General features: G+C 45.6%; 1 protein-coding gene across 1 annotated transcript in view; it reads left to right on the plus strand.

Annotated features, from left to right (window-relative positions):
• LOC126204052 (43 kDa receptor-associated protein of the synapse homolog) overlaps positions 1-24,897 on the plus strand; it is a 208,349-nt gene extending 183,452 nt beyond the window's left edge. The window contains exons 8-9 of the mRNA XM_049938475.1: positions 7,508-7,707; positions 24,705-24,897. Coding sequence (XP_049794432.1) covers positions 7,508-7,707; positions 24,705-24,897 — 393 coding nt within the window. The remainder of the gene's footprint in view (positions 1-7,507; positions 7,708-24,704) is intronic.
• The last annotated feature ends 407 nt before the right edge of the window (positions 24,898-25,304 follow it).

Consider the following 25,304-nt stretch of genomic DNA (forward strand, 5'->3'; position numbering starts at 1 on the left):
GGGCACCACCGCCATCGTGAATTGGACTGTAGTGATAAACCATTCCTGTTAACAAGCACATTTACATCATATTTACGTATGTTTTACTGTATTAAATTAAACATGTTTGTATGATGATATATCACTTTTAATTCGCAAAAGTGACAAACTTTTATTTTTTTTTTTTTTTTTTTTTTTTTGCAAGGAATATTCTGTTGATTTATGTAGCGTATAATCCACATTTGAGAGCGCTTTTTATGAATCTGAATGAATTTAATTTGGGTAGTGGTAAGATTGTGTTTCTAATAATGCACGTCACTAATGATGGCACGAAGTACTGAGAGGTATGGATAACGGCAGTCAGTGGTTAGCATGCTAACAGAAGTAATATAGGAACGTCCGCTATCGGACGTTTAGTGCAGAGTCTCTGAGAAGAGAGGAGGTGGAGGGTGGAGACTGCGTGGGTTTATAGCTCGATTTTTGAAGTGTTGTAACTCAGCTTTTGGGAGACATGTTGCAGTGAAACGCAGAAGTACTACGTAACGTAAAAGGTAATGAGTGTAGGGGAGCATAAGTAGGAATCCCTCATCGACGTGCTGTGCCATGTCCAAGTCGAGGTGGTTTGCCGTTGTCTTCCTCCAATCTGTTGAAAATTGTCAAATGCGTATCTAAGTCGTGTGGATGACTCTGATGAGTGCTTCTACAATCTAGTTTAGCGTATGTATTGTTATGGATGAAGGAAACGGAGTGGATGAACTCCGGTGTCGCCACATAGCCTACTCTTCTCTAATAGCATCAAGGGCGCCGCCGACTGTAACGTATCTATCTGACGGACAGATTCCATCAATAGTGTGACACGCCCTCTCTTTCTATGAGACTTTACTCATTTTAGTCCAAATAATTACTACAGCTGCGCCCATCGATTCATCATGCTGCATATGCTTACGATGAACAAGAAACAACTCCAAAAAAATGTTGAGAACACTGGCCTGATCCAGTGCCCTTCCGACCACGTCAGACATTCCTAACGTCTCCCCACAGCCCACATGGCAGTTTCAACTGCCCTCCCCGCCAAACCATACCTGAATATCATTCAAGGGATCTACCCATTGTATCAGTTATAACCTACCCCAAATTTCCCATTCCAAATTATGGGCACTACTGTAGCCTTCCTCTTCATAACTGAAAATCTCACCTACCTACCATGTAAATCCCACATCTTGACCCTTCCCAATCACTATCTTACTTTCTATCCCATACCACTTCCTCTTCAATCTCATCTGCATCAGAATCCGTAAATGAGTAACGTTAACAGCTCTTCACACCAGGGTCCTTACGTTGTAAAGAACACAGGTCACACAATACGACCAAGTCTCACTGTTGCTCATTTACATCAGTGTCTGCAGTGGCAGCAAGCGAGTCTCTATGAAACGTCGTTGTCACTCAGAGACTCATACAAACCGTACTGCTGCAACACTATCCGCTCAATATTACCCCCATGTAATGCGGAATTGGCCACTATATGTCACGAGGGGTGGATTCGCCAATGTAAAAGGAGGAAGGGAGTACTCTGTTTTCAGTAGAGATGCAGCAACAGAAGAGTGAGTTGGTTAGGAGACTCCAGTGCCTTCGACCGTGCTCTTACCTGATTGACAAAGCCATCAGGTGCGTTTCAACCCTCCTAAAGCTTCCCAAGTCGACCGTTGGTGATAAGAATGTGAAGTGGAAACACGAACAACCACTACTAAACCAAGACCAATCAGAACGTCGTGTACTGTCGAACAGGGACAGTCGAGCATTATGAAGGGTGGTAAAACGTCGCCTTAAATCAGAGAAGGAAATCAATCATGAGTTTCAGAGGGCTGGCAGTAACCCAGCTTGCACAATGAGTGTGCGTAAGGAGTTAAGAAATAGGGTACAGTGGTGGAAGAGCTCCTCATAATCCGCATATTTCTGTAGTCAATACTAAAGAGCTTGAAGTAGAGTAAAGAGAGACACCACTGAAGAGTAGATGACTCTAAACGTGTGGTGTGTAGTGATGAATTACGCGATACTCTGAGGCAATCCGGTGGAAGAGTATAGGTTCGGTGAATGCTTGGGGAACGCTACCTGCCACCACGTGTACTGCTACAAGTGAGGTATGGAGGAGGCGGTGTTAGGGTATAGGGGTCTTTGGGAGTTCTTCGTGATTGGGTTGTGGTCCCCTTTTTGTGCTTAAGTGGAGGTTTACTACACTCCTGGAAATGGAAAGAAGAACACATTGACACCGGTGTGTCAGACCCACCATACTTGCTCCGGACACTGCGAGAGGGCTGTACAAGCAATGATCACACGCACGGCACAGCGGACACACCAGGAACCGCGGTGTTGGCCGTCGAATGGCGCTAGCTGCGCAGCATTTGTGCACCGCCGCCGTCAGTGTCAGCCAGTTTGCCATGGCATACGGAGCTCCATCGCAGTCTTTAACACTGGTAGCATGCCGCGACAGCGTGGACGTGAACCGTATGTGCAGTTGACGGACTTTGAGCGAGGGCGTATAGTGGGCATGCGGGAGGCCGGGTGGACGTACCGCCGAATTGCTCAACACGTGGGGCGTGAGGTCTCCACAGTACATCGATGTTGTCGCCAGTGGTCGGCGGAAGGTGCACGTGCCCGTCGACCTGGGACCGGACCGCAGCGACAAACGGATGCACGCCAAGACCGTAGGATCCTACGCAGTGCCGTAGGGGACCGCACCGCCACTTCCCAGCAAATTAGGGACACTGTTGCTCCTGGGGTATCGGCGAGGACCATTCGCAACCGTCTCCATGAAGCTGGGCTACGGTCCCGCACACCGTTAGGCCGTCTTCCGCTCACGCCCCAACATCGTGCAGCCCGCCTCCAGTGGTGTCGCGACAGGCGTGAATGGAGGGACGAATGGAGACGTGTCGTCTTCAGCGATGAGAGTCGCTTCTGCCTTGGTGCCAATGATGGTCGTATGCGTGTTTGGCGCCGTGCAGGTGAGCACCACAATCAGGACTGCATACGACCGAGGCACACAGGGCCAACACCCGGCATCATGGTGTGGGGAGCGATCTCCTACACTGGCCGTACACCACTGGTGATCGTCGAGGGGACACTGAATAGTGCACGGTACATCCAAACCGTCATCGAACCCATCGTTCTACCATTCCTAGACCGGCAAGGGAACTTGCTGTTCCAACAGGACAATGCACGTCTGCATGTATCCCGTGCCACCCAACGTGCTCTAGAAGGTGTAAGTCAACTACCCTGGCCAGCAAGATCTCCGGATCTGTCCCCCATTGAGCATGTTTGGGACTGGAAGAAGCGTCGTCTCACGCGGTCTGCACGTCCAGCACGAACGCTGGTCCAACTGAGGCGCCAGGTGGAAATGGCATGGCAAGCCGTTCCACAGGACTACATCCAGCATCTCTACGAACGTCTCCATGGGAGAATAGCAGCCTGCATTGCTGCGAAAGGTGGATATACACTGTACTAGTGCCGACATTGTGCATGCTCTGTTGCCTGTGTCTATGTGCCTGTGGTTCTGTCAGTGTGATCATGTGATGTATCTGACCCCAGGAATGTGTCAATAAAGTTTCCCCTTCCTGGGACAATGAATTCACGGTGTTCTTATTTCAATTTCCAGGAGTGTATCTTTGGCCAGAAAAAGCATGTTCTTTGAGATTTTTTTTCGGAATTTGTTATAGATATCAGTGTCAAATATTGTCAAAATGTTTATTGATATTATCTCTACAAACTGGAATTTTTTCGACCGGAAATGTCGAAGAGCAAAGGCGGAAGGCCCGTCGGAATGAAACAAAATTTCGATGTAGACCTCCACGCGCTATATGTCACAGGTCAGCCGGCTCGTCTGAAATCAAAATTGAGTTGACGTTAGCGAAATATATTAGATTACTTAGGAGTTGTATATCGCTTAAGTTATTTGGACCATAGGAAACAAAATGGAGGCCATTTGAAAAAAATAGGGTTTTTTCATCGATTTTTGGACTTCGTCGGCCAAGTACAAATATTTATAGTTGATGGATCGCAATAAAAGTGTTACAACTCCTAGACAATTTAGTTAGCTTCGTCTGAAACAAAGAATCATGCCAGTCGGTTCAGTAGATCTGAAGTTACCATACCGCGCGATAAAAAAAAAAAAAAAGGTCATTTCGAGAAAAACGCGTTTCAAGCTTTGACTACATATAAATGCAATATTATGCAACGTCCGTTCAATCAGCTCTTCCGGGCCCATAAACTAGTCCTTCCTCTTTCTCATAGAGGGCGTTTTGCTCGATCTGGGCCATCCTGCGCTGCTCCAGAGCCGCTCGCAGGGCCGGTGACAAGCGGTTTTCGGCCACTTGAATCTGGTGGTCGTCCGAATGCTTGGCGGGCTGCGTCGAATAGTGTCCCAGGATCCATCACTATCATGGTCTTCAGAATTGCTGAATACCCTTCGTTGAAGCTGTTCACTGCCAGGAAAGTCGCCACCGCCACAGTCTTCGCACCAGAATGCAAATGCTTAGGGTCTAACTTCCAAACACACGCGTTCAAACTTTCGTATGATTTTTGTGTGTTTCCTCCCAAGCAAAGGTACAATAAGTCGACATCCGAAAGAAAAAAAAAACTGGTGCGAGTAAAAGGCCGCATTTTTTTGTTCAACCGCGAATAACAAACATTTCTGTTCCATATTCGGAAAAACCGTTTCAGGGATGGATTCTAAACACTTTTATGGATCCAAAAATGCAATTTTAAAAAAATGGGTTTTTTGAACCAAAAGATAGTAAACCTTACGTTAATAAATTGCTGAATACGGAAGGATGTGAACTCATTTTACAGCGCACAATAGTGGAACTGTTCAGAAACGATGATTGATTGTATCGGCATGGCAACGCACCCTGCATCTGTCAGGCAATAGTTTGCGCATAGTAACATTCCTAAAATCCACTGGTCTGTTCCGAGTCACCGGCTGGAGTGGCCGAGCGGTTCTAGGCGCTACAGTCTGGAACCGAGCGACCGCTACGGTCGCACGTTCGAATCCTGCCTCGGTCGTGGATGTGTGTGATGTCCTTAGGTTAGTTAGGTTTAAGTAGTTCTAAGTTCTATGGGACTAATGACCTCAGTTCTAAGTTCTATGGGACTGATGACCTCAGTTCTAAGTTCTATGGGACTGATGACCTCAGAAGTTCAGTCCCATAGTACTCAGAGCCATTTGAACCATTTTTGTTCCGAGTGTCAACCTGAACGCAGCAAAACACCTTTGGGATTTGGAACGTCGACTTCGCTCCAGCCCCAGCGTCCAACATCACTGCTTTCTCTAGCTTCGGCTCTTCAGGAAGAGCGGGCTGTAACTCCTCCACAGATATTCAGATACCTCACAGAAAGTTTTCCTAGCAAAGCCGTCATAAAGACGAAAGGTGTGATGTACCCCATATTAATGTCCGCTAATAGGTGTACGAATACTTTTGATCAGGTAAAGTAAATGTTGGATAGTCCGTAGAGACCGCACCATGTGTTCCCAGCATGCAATGACCGCAGTCTTATACACACAATCATAAAGGGTGGCGTAGCTATGTCTATAGTGTCGCTTCAACGTCATCTTCTACATGGTTACTCTGCAATTCACACTTAAGTGCCTAGCACAGGGTTCATCAAACCATTTTCATACTACTTCTCTACCATTCCACTCTCGAATTTCTCGTGGGAGAAAGGAACACCGAAATCTTTCCGTTCGAGCTCCGATTTCTCTTATTTTACACTACTGGCCATTAAAATTGCTACACAAAGAAGAAATGCAGATGATAAACGGGTATTCATTGGACAAATATATTATACTAGAACTGGCATGTGATTACATTTTCACGCAATTTGGGTGCATAGTACCTGAGAAATCAGTACCCAGAACAACCACCTCTGGCCGTAATAACGACCTTGATACGCCTGGGCATTGAGTCAAACAGAGCTTGGATGGCGTGTACAGATACAGCTGCCCATGCAGCTTCAACACGATACCACAGTTCATCAAGAGTAGTGACTAGTGTATTGTGACGAGCCAGTTGCTCGGCCACCATTGAGCACACGTTTTCAGTTGGTGAGAGATCTGGAGAATGTGCTTGCCAGGGCAGCAGTCGATCATTTTCTGTATCCAGAAAGGCCAGTACAGGACCTGCAACTTGCGGTCGTGCATTATCCTGTTGAAATGTAGGGTTTCGCAGGGATCGAATGAAAGGTAGAGCCACGGATCGTAACACATCTGAAATGTAACGTCCACTGTTCAAAGTGCCGTCAATGCGAACAAGAGGTGACCGAGACGTGCGATACGCCAGTACGGCGATGACGAATACATGCTTGCAATTTGCGTTCACCACGATATCGCCAAACACGGATGCGACCATATTGATGCTGTAAACAGAACCTGGATTCATCCGAAAAAATAACGTTTTGCCATTCGTGCACCCAGCTAAGTCGTTGAGTACACCATCGCAGGCGCTCCTGTGTGTGATGCAGTGTCAAGGGTAACCGCAGCCACGGTCTGCGAGCTGATAGTCCATGCTGCTGCAAACGTCGTCGAACTGTTCGTGCAGATGGTTGTTGTCTTGCAAACGTCCCCATCTGTTGACTCAGGGATCGGCACGTGGCTGCACGATCCGTTACAGCCATGTGAATAAGATGCCTGTCATCTCGACTGCTAGTGATACGAGGCCGTTGGGATCCAGCACTCCGTTCCGTATTATCCTCCTGAACCCACCGATTCCATATTCTGCTAACAGTCATTGGATCTCGACCAACGCGAGCAGCAATGTCGCGATACGATAAACCGCAATCGCGATGGGCTACAATCCGACCTTTATCAAAGTCGGAAACGTGATGGTACGGATTTCTCCTCCTTACAAGAGGCATCACTACAACGTTTTACCAGGCAAAGCCGGTCAACTGCTGTTTGTGTATGAGAAATCGATTGGAAACTTTCCTCATGTCAGCACGTTGTAGGTGTCGCCACCGGCGCCAACCTTGTGTGAATGCTCTGAAAAGCTAATCATTTGCATATCACAGCATCTTCTTCCTGTCGGTTAAATTTCGCGTCTGTAGCACGTCATCTTCGTGGTGTAGCAATTTTAATGGCCAGTAGTGTATTATGATAATCATGTCTCCCTACGTAGCTGGGTGTCAACAAAATATTTTCGCATTCGGAAGAGGAAGTTGGTGCTTGAAGTTTCGTAAATGGGTCTCGCCACAAAGAAAACCACCTGTGTTTCAGTGACTGCCACTCCAACTCGCGTATCATATTGTTACACTCTCAGCCCCATTGAGCGATAACACGAAACGTGCTGCCCTTCTTTGCACATTTTCGAAGTGAGGAAATGATACCCCAATCCACAGTATTTTGCTGTAGACTGTTTCCAGCTGCTGGTAGTGCTGGTGATGTTGTGACTGGCGCACACACAACGTATGTTCGGTTTCACCCCGCAAACTGTTTCCAGAGCAGGTGAGGCCAGCAGGTGTCACACTGTGTTGTTGCCGACAGCTGCTGGTCCGGACGGTGCGCGTGCGGCTGGCGCGCATCTACCAGGCGCTGGGGGACGATGAGCAGCAGGCGGTCCAGGAGCGGCTGGCGCGCTGCCTGGAGGACGAGCTGGAGCTGCAGTGCGGCGCCTGCAGCCAGCCCTTCGGGCTCGACGACGACAGCCTCGAGGCGCTGCCCTGCGCGCACATCCTGCACGCCAGGTCTCATCCCTACTCTTTGCTAAATACTTGTTTGTTTACTTGTCCAGCTGTCACTGGCCTCGTAGACCATGCGTCGACAATCAGTCTCCACTGTGCGGGCTTTCAAATTAAAAATGAGATTACTTTTGAATACATTATGGGAGTGACAGTGATCAATGTGTTACAAATATATACTATAAAAAACAGTCTTGATCACGATTTATTTATTAAGGTGACCGGTTTCGACCTCTACTGTGGTCATCTTCAGACCATTGAGTAGATTCTCCAGCAGAAAGAGGTTCCTATTCAATGGTCTGAAGATGACCACAGTAGAGGTCGAAACCGGTCACCTTAATAAATAAATCGTGATCAAGACTGTTTTTATAGTAAATATAAGAATGAGATAATATAGTGTTGTGGTAGCCCTCAACTACGTACGCTCCAACTCAGTGTTGAAATATTAAACATTTTGGCTGGTTTCACTGTCTAAGGGCTGGGATACGTAGTTGCCGCATTACACGCCAAATACTGCTGAGACGACAGTATACAATATGAATATACACATGAATCGAATGGTCGAAGGTTCCTGTCACTCGGAAATTGCGAATGTAATATAGAAATTCATAAATGAAAGACCCTACGACTTATCTTAGAAGAAAGATTAAGGAAAGGCAAACCTACGTTTCTAGCATTTGTAGACTTAGGGAAAGCTTTTGACAATGTTGATTGGAATACTCTCTTTCAAATTCTGAAGGTGGCAGGGGTAAAATACAGGGAGCGAAGGGCTATTTACAATCTGTACGGAAACCAGAAAGCAGTTATAAGAGTCGAGGGGCATGAAAGGGATGCAGTGGTTGGGCAGGGAGTTAGACAGGTTTGTAGCCTATCCCTGATGTTATTCAATCTGCATATTCAGCAAGCAGTAAAGGAAACAAAAGAAACATTTCGAGTAGGTATTAAAATCCATGGAGAAGAAATAAAAACTTTGAGGTTCGCCGATGACATTGTAATTCTGTCAGAGACAGCAAACGACCTGGAAGAGCAGCTGAACGGAATGGACAGTGTCTTGAAAGGAGGGTATAAGATGAACATCAACAAAAGAAAAACGAGGATAATGGAATGTAGTCGAATTAAGTCGGGTGATGCTGAGGGAATTAGATTAGGAAATGAGACGCTTAAAGTAGTGAAGGAGTTTTGCTATTTGGGGTGCAAAATAACTGATGATGGTCGAAGTAGAGAGGATATAAAATGTAGACTGGCAATGGCAAGGAAAGCGTTTCTGAAGAAGAAAAATTTGTTAACATCGAGTATAGATTTAAATGTCAGGAAGTCGTTTCTGAAAGTATTTGTATGGAGTGTAGCCATGTATGGAAGTGAAACGTGGGCGATAAATAGTTTAGACAAGAAGAGAATAGAAGCTTCCGAAATGTGGTGCTACAGAAGAATGCTGAAGATTAGATGGGTTGATCACATAACTAATGAGGAGGTATTGAATAGAATTGGGGAGAAGAGGAGCTTATGGCACAACTTGACTGGAAGAAGGGACCGGTTGGTAGGACATGTTCTGAGTCATCAAGGGATCACAAATTTAGCATTGGAGGGCAGCGTGGAGGGTAAAAATAGTAGAGGGAGACCAAGAGATGAATACACTAAGCAGATTCAGAAGGGTGTAGGCTGCAGTAGGTACTGGGAGATGAAGAAGCTTTCACAGCATAGAGTAGCATGGATAGCTGCATCAAACCAGTCTCAGGACTGAAGACCACAACAACAACAAATGAAAGACTGCAAGTAAATAAAATCTGCAGGTACTAACTTAACGACTTTAAATGATGAGTACGATAGTAGAAGTACTTTTGAGAATGTGGTATATTTCTGCAAAACACTTATTAGTGTCGATGGTCCAGCAATTAAATAAAATATAAGTTGAATAACAGGGAAACGATAGATTCCTACTTCACGTAATTAGTTATGAACAACAAAATAGCTCACGTCTTCACTGCAGAAGCCGCGGAAATAACACAAGAGCACAGGTCGGCACTCTGAAATATTTCTGTCTCTCGCGATCACGCGCAAACTGCTCCACTCCAAGTGTTGCCCGCGACTGTGCGTCCGTCGTGCCGTCACGTCCAGCACTCCCCACGTCCTGTCCCATACTGCCCAGCACTCTTCTCCCGCTTCCGTCCAGCCTCCCCATTCACGAGCGCTGTGATTGGCTAGAGCGCTCGCGCCATGTCTTCAAGCCAACGCACCCACACAGACATGATGAAACACTTTCGAAATACTGGATTTACATTTAAATAACTTGAAATTAAATACATATTCCTACAGCTGGACCATAAACACTCTCTAACACACATTATTAAATACATAAACAAATTAAATATACATATATCAAAGGAATAGCAACAAAAGGTAGGCCAGTAGCCTAATGTATCCGTGCTTTCTAAAACACAGTAAATATTTAACTAGTTTCTTCAAGAATAGTATATATCGAATATAAACAGATACATAGATGAATAAATATGTTTGTAAGCATGCTGCTACCGTTTTTTCGTGCGATTGTGGAGTACTTATGGCCTGACACGATCGATAGTAATCGGCCACTTTGACCTCCAATAACTCATGTACTATTCAAGATACATTCCTGTAATTTATACCAATTTGGGTTTACACTAATAGCTTTCTAAAGACACGTTGATCGCCGAAATCGATGAAGCGTTCAGACTTTGGAAATTCGTTGCTGGGTGTTACTTGTATAATTTACCGTCAGATACTAAACTTTAAACTAATAAAGATATTGAAAATCTCATTACCATCAGAATCGTCGGGTAAATAATAGTAATGTACATGTTTCTTTTTGAGGTATCATGATTCATCTGACTACTATTAATTTCTATACGAACTGTGAAATGCCTGCCATTAAGGTTTCACAAAGTCCGCCATCTTTGGCACTCCCGGCGTGCCTATTTCATCGACACAGCGTCACCATGGAATTCCCAGCCACGCGGTTCCTGGACCCCGGCTAACGTTCCCGACCACGTGTTTGTTGCCGGGCCCCGGCTTGCAGAGCAGCCCGTGCGGCCACGCCAACTCCGAACTTAGAATATTTCCAGGGCGCCGCAACTCGCCCGTTACGTCACAACTGCATTCTGTCTGTTGCCGTTTCCTCCCAAATGATAACACTTGACTACACTTAAGAGTTGTGAAACTATTGTACGCTACCATAAACTATCACAATTAAGCGGAGATAGGGTAGTTTTCTCAGCCGACTTGTTTAGTTAAGATGTTACCTGTGTTACCTGTAAGTTTGGTGTGTTGCATGTGTATCGGGCGTTATCTCATTCAGATCGCTACATTCCATTTTATTACTACACTTAAGACCCAAATAAACTGGTATACCTGCATAATACCGTATAGGACCGCCGTGAGCACGCAGAAGTTCCGCAACACGACTTGATATGGACTAGACTATTGTGTAAAGTAGTGCTGGAGGGAACTGACACCATGAATTCTGCAGCGCTGTCCATAAATACGTAAGAGTACGAGGGGATGGAGATTTCTTCTGAACCGCACGTTGCAAGACATTCCAGCTAAGCTCAATAATGTTCATCTCTGGGGACGTTGGTGGCCAGCGGAAGTGGTTAAATTCAGAAGAGTGTTTTCCTGAAGCCCGTCTCTAGCAGTTCTGGGCGTGTGGGGTGTCGCATTCTCCTATTAGGATTGCTCTAGTCCGTCGGAATCCACAATGGGCATGAATGGATGCAGGTGACCAAACACGATGCTTGCATACGTGTCACCTGTCAGAGTCGTATCTAGACGTATCAGGGGTCCCACATAACTCCAACTGCGCACGGCCCCACCATTAAAGAGCTGACATGCAGGATCCATGGATTCATGAGGTCATATCCGTACACATCCCTGTTCTAGCAGGATCTTTTTCCGGCAGCAGCGATGTCGGAGATTTTATATTTCACCGGATTCCTGATATTCACGGTATACTCGTGAAATGGTCGTACGGGAAAATCCCCGCTTCATCGCTGTCTCGGAAATGCTGTGTCCCATCGATCGTGCGCCGACTATAACACTACGTTCAACCTCACTTAAATCTTGATAACCTGCCACTGTAGTAGCAGTAACCGATCTAACAACTGCGCCAGGCACTTGTCTTATATATAGGCGTTGCCGACCACAGGGCCACATTCTGCCTGTTTACATCTCTCTGTATTTGAATACGCATGCCTATACCAGTTTCTTTGGCGCTTCAGTGTAGAATGCCACTGAAACCGGAAGCATTAAATTGTTTAGGGACTGACCAAGGATATATATAAAGGCGCGCGTAACCTACGGTATATTAGTATGCGACAAGCGTTCTTCAATATGCTTCATCGTTTAGAAGTGCGGGAGGTGTACTATACAAGACAGAAGCCACGTGTACGTAATGCGGAACCGTATATCACAATGCAGTGGCTACTCATTTCTGAGATCAGCTTCACAAGTGTAGAGTCGGTCCATAATTTATCAAACTTGTGGCTCAGGAGCCTTTACAGAGACCAGGAGAAATTTCGGGGGCCACTCGTGAAACAACTACTGAAACATCGATGCCTACTATATCTGCCTTCTCAGCTGATGACCAGTCTAGTCTCTCAAACGCCACATCGTAAGTTTCATCGGGCACTCCTGCAACAATTTCTGACAGAGACGAAGACGAAGTCCTCGCTATAACTGTATATTCAGGAGCCTTTGATCGTATTGTAGAACGTTTCATTTAGTACAGAATAACAACAACAGTGATGTTTGTGCACGTAAACTGTTCTTCCATCAAAAGGAAATGTCTTGGTTACATAAAAGCACCCAAGTTACGTGATCAATTTATTATTATTACATATAAAATGCAATTCATTTTCTGCAAGCATATGAAATACATAACTGACTAACGCTTAACTATGTGCTGTGCTAATTATGTGCGAAACAGACAAACAAAGAGAAATCGTCGGCTCCCAACTTCTCTCTTACACACCAATTTATGTTTCATTCCCTACGAATGCTACCTACACTACCGGTAATCCTACCATTTACTACGTCATTTATGTACTTTAGGCAACTCTAACTACACTCAGAGCTTCACATATATCTTTACGGCGTCTTCTCATTTATTTCTTGGCCTACCCAGGAGCCTTCTAGTTGTAATGCAGGCAATGAAACCTTGCTTAGGAAGTCGGGTCTCGTGACCTGCCCATTGTGGTCGCCTGCTGTTTTGCTAGTCTAAAAACCTTGAACTGGTTCACGATCTCATAAATTTCAAAATTTTTCTTTTTAAAATTCAGTCTTGATCACACCATGTATGTTACAAGAACATAGGTTGACATCGCAGCAGCCGAGATGAGTGCTCCACCTACCATCTTCGAAGGATGCCATGGGTCTGATGATGGTCGTGTGATATGACCGAAACCGGTCACCTATGTTCTTGTAACATACGTGGTGTGATCAAGACTGAATTTTAAAAAGAAAAATTTCAAAAATCTTTGATCACTGTTCCAAAAATTTTTATTGAAATTGTTAATAAATATCAGTATTTATTGTTGCTCTCCAAGCATCTTCCGTTCTCATCGGGCCCCATATTCTTCTCATCGCCTATCTTTTCAATATTAGAAGCTTCTGCATCTCCATTTTAGTTAGCGTTCAGTTCTCTGAACCATAGAGGATAATGCAGCATGTGACGGCATTGTAGATCACCATTTTCGCCGCATATGATACATATTTAGACTAGAACGTATATCTGAGGGCACATTAACATCTGTATCCAGCAAAATTTGAAGTGGAAAGAAGTCCAAGAATTTTCTGTACAGAAAGTCTTTCATTTATATCTTTGGGTATTTGATTATAACTAGTGTACCAACTCCCCAAGTTCTTGAACTGATCAGCACACTTTATCTTTACCCATCAATTGCGAAGTGCTTTTGTGCACATCCATTTCTGTTTTCTGTCCATCTGTACTCCCTGCTATGGCGCCCCTTTTGTATATCTCCCTAAGATCTTGTTGACTCTCGTTCATGCGCCTTGTGTCGTCTGCGTAAACAAATAACTGAAACCAGCCACGTTCCGTTCGTAGAGCATCACAGTCTTCTCTCTTACGACTCTCTCCAGGATGAGATTAGCAGTGCATATCCCAGTCTTAATCTAGTTCTTGTGGGGAAAGACTGTGAGTATGCTCTTCCAGTTCTTCCTGTCGCTCTTGGTTCACACATACGTGGTAGGCACCGCCTTGCCGTAGCACTGTCCGGCGGGCGGGAGAGTTAGATCGTCCCTGAGAACCTGTTAGCTGGACTCGCGATAGCGTTGTCACTGGAAGTTCTAATCTAGCTCACAGGTCTCAGCACAGAACGTAAATGACTCGATAATTTTCTGATAATAATAATAGTAATTATAATGTAATAATAAATTGAGGCAAAATTTGGAGAATATCAGACAGAACTGAGACCGGCCGTTCGTGTCCAGAGCAAAACTTGAAACTAAAGCTAATCGTAAGGCAGCAGAGAATTTGTAGCAAAAATTTAGTTCGCACATTTACTGATTTCAGAAAAGCTTGTGACTCAGTTGACCACGAATCGCTCTTCGAAATATTAAAAGAACAGGGTCCAGATCTGAAATATTTCCAGTCATAAAACAAACACTGACAGAAGTCAGCGAGGTTAAATTTATGTGGTAACTCTCAGATCCTTTGGTAATCGAAGCGAAAGTAAGACAAGCAGATAGTCTGTCCCAATTACTTTTCAACAGCGCTCTTGAGAAACGCCTCAAACATAAATCAATCTTCAAAATTTACGAACCAATCATTTTAAACAGACACATGTTATCTATAGATTTCTAGCATTTGAAGACAATTTAGCAGTCCCAACTACAGCAATTCTTCGAATTAAACTGCATAAAAAGTCGGTCTCCAAATACCTTTGAACAAAATACGTGACATACAACAAACAAGCACCAAAATTCCTGGAGACGAAACACGGCAAAATTAAACAACTTACGCAATTTAGATATATCAGTGAAACAGTTCAAGAACATGGAATCGAAGAAAAAAGATTTAAATGCCGAAAGGTGGAAACTGCAGAGCAACTTAACAAAAATACACTACTGGCCATTAAAATTGTTACACCAAGAAGAAATGCAGATGATAAACGGGTATTCATTGGACAAATATATTATACTAGTGTAAGTAGGCTGTTTCTGTTTTCTTATTGGTAACGCCACGTAGCGCTATGTATGACAATCACTGGCTGTGCTGTGTGCAGTCTGTGGCTAGTTTGCATTGTTGTCTGCCATTGTGAGTGTTGGGCAGCGGCAGCTGGATGTGAACAGCGCGTAGCGTAGCGCAGTTGGGAGGTGAGCCGCCAGCAGTGATGGATGTGGGGAGAGAGATGGCGGAGTCTTGAAATTTGTAAGACTGTCATGAACTGCTATATATAATATGACTATTAAGGTAAATACAGTGTTTGTTCTCTATTAAAATCTTTCATTTGCTAACTATGCCTATCAGTAGTTAGTGCCTTCCTTAGTTTGAATCCTTTATTTAGCTGGCAGTAGTGGCGCTCGCTGTATTGCAGTAGTTCGAGTAACGAAGATTTTTGTGAGGTAAGTGATTTGTGAAACGTATAGGTTAATATTAGACAGGGCCATTCTTTTGTAGGGATTATTTGATGTCAGATTGCGTTGCGCTAAAAAATATTGTGTGTCAGTTTAAGTACAGTCTTGTATAATTTGTTCAAAAGGGGACGTTTCATACTAGAACTGACATGTGATTACATTTGCACGCAATTTGGGTGCATAGATCCTGAGAAATCAGTGCCCAGAACAATCACCTCTGACCGTAATAACGACCTTGATACGCCTGGGCATTGAGTCAAACAGAGCTTCGATGGTGTGTACAGGTACAGCTGCCCATGCAGCTTCAACAGGATACCACAGTTCATCAAGAGTAGTGACTGGCATATTGTGACGAGACAGCTGCTCGGCCACCATTGACCAGACGTTTTCAATTGGTGAGAGATCTGGAGAATGTGCTGGCCAGGGCAGCAGTCGAACATTTTCTGTATCCAGAAAGGCGCGTACAGGACCTGTAACAATCGGTCGTGCATTATCCTGCTGAAATGTAGGGTTTCGCTGGGATCGAATGAGGGGTAGAGCCACGGGTCGTAACACATCTGAAATGTAACGTCTACTGTTCAAAGTGCCGTCAATGCGAACAAGAGGTGACCGACACGTGTAACCAATGGCACCCAATACCATCACGCAAGGTGATACACTAGTATGCCGATGACAACTACACGCTTCCAATGTGGGTTCACCGCGATGTCGCCAAACACGGATGTGACCATCATCATGCTGTAAACAGGACCTGTATTCAACCGAAAAAATGACGTTTTACCATTCGTGCATCCAGGTTCGTCGTTGAGTACACCGTCGCAGGCGCTCCTGTCTGTGTTGCAGTATCAAGGGTAACCACAGCCATGGTCTCTGAGCTGATAGTTCATGCTGCTGCAAACGTCGTCGAACTGTTCGTGCAGATGGTTATTGTCTTGCAAACGTCCACATCTGTTGACTCCGGGATCGAGACGTGGCTGCACGATGCGTTACAATCATGCAGATAAGGTGCCTGTCATCTCGACTGCTAGTGACATGAGGCCGTTGGGATACAGCACGGCGTTCCGTATTACCCTCCAGAACTCACCGATTCCATATTCTCCTAACAGTCATTGGATCTCGAGCAACGCGAGCAGCAAAGTTGCGATACGCTAAACTGTAATCGCGATAGGCTACAATCCGACCTTTATCAAAGTCGGAAACGTGATGGTACGCATTTCTCCCCCTTACACGAGGCATCGCAACAACGTTTCATCAGGCAACGCCGGTCAACTGCTGTTTGTGCATGAGAAATCGGTTGGAAACTTTCCTCATGTCAGCACGTTGTAGGTGTCGCCACCGGCGCCAAACTTGTGTGAATGCTCTGAAAAGCTAATCATTTGCATATCACAGCATCTTCTTCCTGTCGGTTAAATTTCTCGTCTGTAGCACGTCATCTTCGTGGTGTAGCAATTTTAATGGCCATTAGTGTATCTACAACAAGAAATGTATCTCCAAGCGCGGAAAACTAAGGTACTACAAAACAGTAATTAAACTAGAATGTCTGAGTGGATCAGAAATACAAATTTTGAACAGGAAAACAGATATTGTAAACATTGAGAAAAAGGAACGTAAAATCCTAAGAAAAATTTTGTGTGCAAAGCTTGTAGACAAACAAGCAATACCGACTCATAGTCAAACAGGAATTCAAGCAACGTACAAACATCCATAGTGACATTAGAAAACGCAGGTTAAGATACTATTTACAAAAGAAGAAACTCAGGCAGACTCAAAAAACAAATAGTTTAATTTTCTTACAACAGCAGTAAAGCCAAAGCGGACAGGTTGAAAATGACTGGAGGGATCTAAACTGATCTGCCTCGGGCATCGATGTGTGTGATTTCCTTAGGTTAGTTAGGTTTAAAGTAGTTCTAAGTTCTAGGGCACTGGTGACCTCAGATGTTAAGTCCCATAGTGCTCAGAGCCATTTGAACAAAAGTTTCAGATTGAACAAAAATTTACAGATGGCATGTCGACAAAGAGGAAAAAAGAAGGAAGATGAATGGAACAACATGTTCTGAAGAAATAAAGGAAGCCCACAGAAAGAGATTCAAAGCGATATGCAAAGGAAGGCAAATTCCCACCTCTAAATACTTTTTGTATTCTCGCAAATTACAACAGTAATTCCGCGTTTCCCAACAGTCAGGCGCATATCATCAATAGTACGTCATTTCCATGGCTTGTGTGTCCCTAAACAAACACAGTGATCCTACCGGGCAAAAGGGACCTACACTTTACGTGGTATCCGAACCACGCATTGTTGCTGGTGAATCTTCACATAACTGAGAAGAGAAGGCCAGGTCAAAGGTAGACTGAAATATTCATGGGCCGACCAGGTTTTGCACCCGCATGCTTTACCACTAGACCAACAGTCCAGGTTACTCTTTGCTATAAGATCTCTTCCCATTTTGGGACGGTGATGCCGGTCGCAACACTGGTCTGGTTTGAATGTGTTCTGTCGATCGCTACAGCTACCGCTTAACGACCAGTTATGTAGGATAGGACAAGCAGGATTAAAACAAAATAGAATTATGTTGTACACCAAGGAGGGGTTCGTTGTAGTGTGTGGACGGTCAGAAGGGGAGATTTCTAAGACGTGAGGGGCACAGTAATCTGTATTAAAACTATGCTGTCCGCAGCTCGTGGTCGTGCGGTAGCGTTCTCGCTTCCCACGCCCGGGTTCCCGGGTTCGATTCCCGGCGGGGTCAGGGATTTTCTCTGCCTCGTGATTACTGGGTGTTGTGTGATGTCCTTCGGTTAGTTAGGTTTAAGTAGTTCTGAGTTCTAGGGGACTGATGACCATAGATGTTAAGTCCCATAGTGCTCAGAGCCATTTGAACCATTTTAAAACTATGCTCCGTCCGAACAGGCTTCGAAAGGCTCAACGCTATCGATCAACTGCCGTGTCATGCTCAGCCGATAGGCCTCATTTGATGCGGATACGGAGGGGCGTTTTCTCAGTACACCGCTCTCCCGGTCGTTGTCAGCTTTCGTGACCAGAGCCTCTACTGCTCAATTAAGTAGCTCCTCAATTGGCCTTACAAGGGCTGAGTGCAACCCGCTTGCCAACAGCGCTCGGCAGACGTGGACGATCACTCATCCAAGTGCTAAAAATAAATGTCGTGTGACTAGGGTCTCCCGTCGGGTAGACCGTTCGCCGGGTGCCGATTTGACGCCACTTCGGTGACTTGAACGTCGATGGGGATGAGATGATGATGATGACAGCACAACACCCAGTCCCTGAGCGGAGAAAATCTCCGACCCAGCCGGGAATTGAACCCGGGCCCTGAGGATTGACATTCTGTAGAGCTGACCACTCAGCTATCGGGGGCGAACATCAAAGTGCTAGCCAAGCCCGACAGCGCTTAACTTCGATGAACTGAGAGGAAGGTCGTTGGCGCTATCTGTATTACTTATTATAAATTTTAATGGTTCAAAAATGGTTCAAATGGCTCTGAGCACTATTAGACTTAACTTCTGAGGTCATCAGTCCCTAGAACTTAGAACTACTTAAACCTAACTAACCTAAGGACATCACACACATCCATGCCTGAGGCAGGATTCGAACCTGCGACCGTAGTGGTCACGCGGTTCCAGACTGATGCGCCACAACTGCTCGGCCACTCCGGCCGGCAATTTTAATGGTCATGACTGCAATAAAATATACTTACAACTTAGTGATTAACGGTTTGACTAGCGACCATCTTCAGATTACGCTTACACAAGGGCTGGTACCTAAATATAGCGTGGACCACATAAACAAAGTTACTAAGCGTAACTTGTTGTAAATATTGAAAGACTGATCAAAGTACGTCTTTTAAAGTATGAAAGCAGCGACATTCCTTGTAATATCAACAAATTATTTTTAGCAAAGATATGTTTGTGGTTAACACTGTACTTAGATGGCAGGTGTGAGGATGGTTGCTAGTCAACTGAAACCCGTAATGATAAAGCTGTAATTACATTTTATCGTGATCAAGACTATTAAAATTTACAAGAAGCGGAGATGTTCCTGTTGAAGATGCTAAAAATTGTAATTATGTCACTAACTTAATATGGCGCTCAGGGTGCATCACTGTCGCCGTGAGTCCATAATGTATTAGCAATATCTCGAATTATTCCGGTTCGCCGCTGTGGCTGTTATTGTTACGCTTACATTATTCTTTTGTTTTACATTTTTCACTGCTACCTAGTTTCAGCTGTGCAGCCCATTCTCTAGCGTATAGCGTAACTTGTAAAATGTGCGTAGTCGGCTTCCACTCAGTGTAAGCGTCTATGACACAAAGCTGTAGAAGCAGAGAGCAGTTGATCCATAGCTAGACCAGGAAATTCTTTGAAAACTTTAGTTGCACAGTTGTCTACAGTCATGATAAATTTCTTGAAAGACCTCAGTTTCTCGCACTGGCTGTTATTGTTAGCTCTATGACGATTTTATATCGTAAACTATAACACAGTTTTGGTCGTGACCAATATAAAATAAAATGATGGTTTAATCCTAGCAATAACAGTACCGTAAATTAATATCATTCAAGAAATGTATCGTAGATGTGGAACCAACTGCAATTAACCCTTTAAGAGACAGAATATTCTATCCAGCATAACAGCGAAATACGTGTCAGAATGTGCTGTTTGGGATTGGTGATGAAAACTGGTGAATTCATTATGAATTTCTAAGTCCACCATCAGTCTCTTTGTATTTTCTGCCAGATTTCGAGACAGAGTTTCGTTGTGGCAGCTCCTGAAAACATTTTGCATTGAAGTCGGCGCTAAGTTTCGAACTTCAGTGAAACCTCGCCATTCTTGAAGGTTTTGCGTTCTTTAAATTCGGTACGCTCTTTTCGTTGCTCCTGCAACAATGTTTAGACCTTGTTTGTGGACCATGGGCAATCTTTTATTAATTTATTCAGAACACGTCTCAACTGCTGCCGATAATATTTCTCTCAATTTGACCCACATCTGATACACCCTTAACTTGGAAGGAGTGGAGACTGTCACTTCTGAGGGGGTCAGGCGAATTTCTCTCTCTCTCTCTCTCTCTCTCTCTCTCTCTCTCTCTCTCTTTTCTTTTTTTGACGTGGGTGTTGCGGTGGTTAGTCTCGCTACAACAACCCCCTATGGTCACTAATCCCTGTATCCGTTATGATGCTCCCTATTTGCTCACCATTATTTGTTGCTAAGAGGCGGTGTATGTTTCCGCGACCATTTACACCATTTCTGAAGAAATTGCTCAAAATAATTGTAGGAGAAAACTTTTATTACAATTTATGACGATGTTTTACGCCTACGACCAACTCTGAACATGTATTTTCACGAACATACGCATATGGGCAAAATTCCATATGAGAAAAATTCCACCACAACCGTATCTTGAGAATGACTTTATTATTTCACACGACTAGTTTGGACAGCACATTACCACCATCCTCAGGCCCCACCACTGCCAAAATTGCATTGGAGACAATACGGTGTCAAGTAGGGAGTTCTGAGGAAATCTGGACCACGTGCACTAGTAACAAGGATTCCACAATAAATGTGCCAAGGAAATCTAATACTCTTTTGGCAGTGGTGGGGCCTGAGGATTGCGATAATACGCCGCCGAAACTGGTCGTGTGAGACAGTAAAGCCATTCTCAAGATACAGCTGTGGTAGTACTTTTTCTCATACAGGGTGGCGCACGAAATGTGTTACCATTTTGTTTTTGAATATAAACTTTATTGTCAATACAATCCGAAAGGAACAAATACTAAAATGAAGAGCCTTCCATGGAGATTTGTTCTAACTCAGCACATACTCAATATGTCCACCATTTCGTTTCCTAACTTCCTTCAAACGAACACTGAAGTTAGTGATTACCCTACGGCACATGTCTTCCGTAATTTCCCTGCTAGCTGAAGAATAAGTCTTCTGAGCTCCATTAAATCAGGTGGTCGTTCCGGGAAAATTTTTTCCTTTAGGTACCCCCAAAGACAAAAGTCACATGGATTGAGGTCTGGACTATTGGGGGGCCAATTTTGTCCGTCATTGAATCGACCTGGAAACCTGAGTGAAATGATCCGCATGTCGAAATGCTCGTTTAAAAACTCCAACACATTGTTTGCAATATGTGGCCTTGCTCCATCAGAAACGTCCCCTTTGAACAATTATACATGACTGTGCTTAAACTGACACACAGTATTGTTAGGGCAACGCAATCTGAGTTTCAAAAATCCCTACAAAAGAATGGCCCTGACTAACATTAACCTATACGTTTCACAAATCACTTACCTCACCAAAAATCTTCGTTACTCGAACTACTGCAATACAGCAAGCGCCACTACTGCCAGCTAAATAAAAGATTCAAACTACGGAAGGCACTAACTACTGATAGGCATAGTTAGCAAATGAAAGATTTTTTTATAGAGAACAAACAATGTATTTACCTTAATAGTCATCAAAAGTCATAATATACACTCTTGGAAATTGAAATAAGAACACCGGGAATTCATTGTCCCAGGAAGGGGAAACTTTATTGACACATTCCTGGGGTCAGATACATCACATGATCACACTGACAGAACCACAGGCACATAGACACAGGCAACAGAGCATGCACAATGTCGGCACTAGTACAGTGTATATCCACCTTTCGCAGCAATGCAGGCTGCTATTCTCCCATGGAGACGATCGTAGAGATGCTGGATGTAGTCCTGTGGAACGGCTTGCCATGCCATTTCCACCTGGCGCCTCAGTTGGACCAGCGTTCGTGCTGGACGTGCAGACCGCGTGAGACGACGCTTCATCCAGTCCCAAACATGCTCAATGGGGGACAGATCCGGAGATCTTGCTGGCCAGGGTAGTTGACTTACACCTTCTAGAGCACGTTGGGTGGCACGGGATACATGCGGACGTGCATTGTCCTGTTGGAACAGCAAGTTCCCTTGCCGGTCTAGGAATGGTAGAACGATGGGTTCGATGACGGTTTGGATGTACCGTGCACTATTCAGTGACCCCTCGACGATCACCAGTGGTGTACGGCCAGTGTAGGAGATCGCTCCCCACATCATGATGCCGGGTGTTGGCCCTGTGTGCCTCGGTCGTATGCAGTCCTGATTGTGGCGCTCACCTGCACGGCGCCAAACACGCATACGACCATCATTGGCACCAAGGCAGAAGCGACTCTCATCGCTGAAGACGACACGTCTCCATTCGTCCCTCCATTCACGCCTGTCGCGACACCACTGGAGGCGGGCTGCACGATGTTGGGGCGTGAGCGGAAGACGGCCTAACGGTGTGCGGGACCGTAGCCCAGCTTCATGGAGACGGTTGCGAATGGTCCTCGCCGATACCCCAGGAGCAACAGTGTCTCTAATTTGCTGGGAAGTGGCGGTGCGGTCCCCTACGGCACTGCGTAGGATCCTACGGTCTTGGCGTGCATCCGTGCGTCGCTGCGGTCCGGTCCCAGGTCGACGGGCACGTGCACCTTCCGCCGACCACTGGCGACAACATCGATGTACTGTGGAGACCTCACGCCCCACGTGTTGAGCAATTCGGCGGTACGTCCACCCTGCCTCCCGCATGCCCACTATACGCCCTCGCTCAAAGTCCATCAACTGCACATACGGTTCACGTCCACGCTGTCGCGGCATGCTACCAGTGTTAAAGACTGCGATGGAGCTCCGTATGCCACGGCAAACTGGCTGACACTGACGGCGGCGGTGCACAAATGCTGCGCAGCTAGCGCCATTCGACGGCCAACACCGCGGTTCCTGGTGTGTCCGCTGTGCCGTGCGTGTGATCATTGCTTGTACAGCCCTCTCGCAGTGTCCGGAGCAAGTATGGCGGGTCTGACACACCGGTGTCAATGTGTTCTTTTTTCCATTTCCGGGAGTGTATATAGCAGTTCATGACATCCTGTCTTACAAATTTCAAAATTCCGCCATTTCTCTCCCCACATCCACCACTGCTGGCGGCTCACCTCCAAGTGCGCAACGCTACGCGCTGTTCACATCCAGCTGTCCAACACTATAATGGCCAACAACAATGCAAACCAGCCGCAGACTGCACACAGCACAGCCAGTGATTTTCATACAGAGCGCTACGTGGCGTTACCAATATAAAAACCTAAACAGCCCACTTACACATCTTGCATGAACCACTGCGTGTTGAAGGGCAAGGCAGTAGCAAGAAGCTGTGGAATGAAGCTATTACGAAGCATTCTCAAATAACGCTCGCTGTTCACCGTTTCTTCAAAGGAAAAGGGTCCAATAAGTCCGTGACTGGAACTGCTGCACACGCTGTAATCCTCTGAGCATAATGTTGTCGTTCATGAAGCACTTGTGGGTTTTCAGTGGCCCAAAAGCGTACATTTTGTTTGTTAACCACAGCGTCTAAATGAAAATGCACCTCGTCTGAAAACCAAACGTTGTTGAGAGTTTCTTCCCTACCCTCCGCCCACTGAGCAAACAGTAGTCTCTGCTGCTTGTGTTCTTCAGTGAGCTTCTGTGCACAGGTCTTCTTGTATGGGTACATATGGAGATCACTTTTAAGAATGAGTTGAACGGAGCCTCTGGCTATTCCCAATTGCACTGCTGCCTTTCTATACGATTTCCCGGGACTTCTCTGTACAGCAACTCGTACCGCTTCAATATTCTACGGCGAACAAACAGGTTTAGGCCGAGGTCGCTTCGCTTCCAATACTGTTCCGTCCTGTACAAATTTATCGCACAACCTGTGGATGGTGTTCTTGCAAGGGACCCATCGTGTGTTAAACTGTTGTCGGAAACGCCTCTGAGTCACAACAAGGCTTTTCGTTTCATGAAGAAGTAACACAATTGCCGATCGTTCCATTGTCAGCCATTGCTGCTTATTAGTCTACTAGCGGCAGTATCGTGAATTACACATCATTTCGTAACTCATTTGTTTTTCCAAGCTCTGCTGGTACTGCTGTAGAGATCCCAGAGGGATATCTAATGTGCGTCGTAAATTGTGAAAGAAACAATTGGTAACACATTTCGTGCGCCACCCTGTATATATAGCATCAGCTGAAGGCCCTCAGCCATGCAATAGGATGGACATCCATACATTAATACCCCCTTGTTGGTTGATATCTCAAGCCTACAGGATTAGAATCATAAGGATGGTATGCATACTTATCAAGGATGCTACTTTATATGTACTAATAGCAATCGGCTTTTGTTATAAACAAAGTCATAAACATCATTTAAGATCAACGGCTTACCTGGCCATTAAAATGGTTAAAGTACTGGGAATAGTAAAGGACCCAACAGAGAGCCGTGTGGTACACCGTGTAGGGACTTGTAGCGGTGTGCGGACGGGCAGTGGGAGTGACGCTGGTGTTGCAGGTGCGCGCACGAACTGCTGCGGCGGCGCGACAAGAAGAAGAAGCGGCTGTGCCCGGACTGCCAGCGCTCGGTGAGCTCGCGGTTGTACCTCTACTGCGACGACCCGCACCGCTCCAGCTTCAGCCTGAGCAGCGTCAGCCTGCGCGCCTCCAGCCTCACGCTGGACTCGCAGCAGGCCACGTCGTCCGTCTGAGCCCGGCTGCGGCCGCCGCCGCCACCCCCGCCGCCCCCACCGCCGCTGGCGCGCTCGTCCACGTGCCCCGCGGCCCACGGCTGGCGGCCGTCGCGAGGCTCCCCGCGCCGCCCCCCGCACGCCTTCTCGCAGACCTCCTTCTAGGCGTCGGCTGTCGGCAGACTGGACTCCGAGAACAGAGGTTCCCACTTTGGTTGGGCGTCGAGGCAGGATGTGATACTGTCAAAAACGTTGGCATTCTCCAGTGTGTGGAGACGAGGTATTGGTTAGGGTGCGAGGAGATGGGACTCAAACTGGGCATCGAGAGTGGACACTGCGGGAAATGTTGGGTGACAAATGTACGAGGCGATACATTGCCTGCCAGGACTCCAACAACACAGCTTCTCAGTAAACTCTGGGCAGTGAGA

The sequence above is a fragment of the Schistocerca nitens genome, chromosome 9, assembly GCF_023898315.1.
Source record: "Schistocerca nitens isolate TAMUIC-IGC-003100 chromosome 9, iqSchNite1.1, whole genome shotgun sequence".
Classification (NCBI taxonomy): domain Eukaryota; kingdom Metazoa; phylum Arthropoda; class Insecta; order Orthoptera; family Acrididae; genus Schistocerca; species Schistocerca nitens.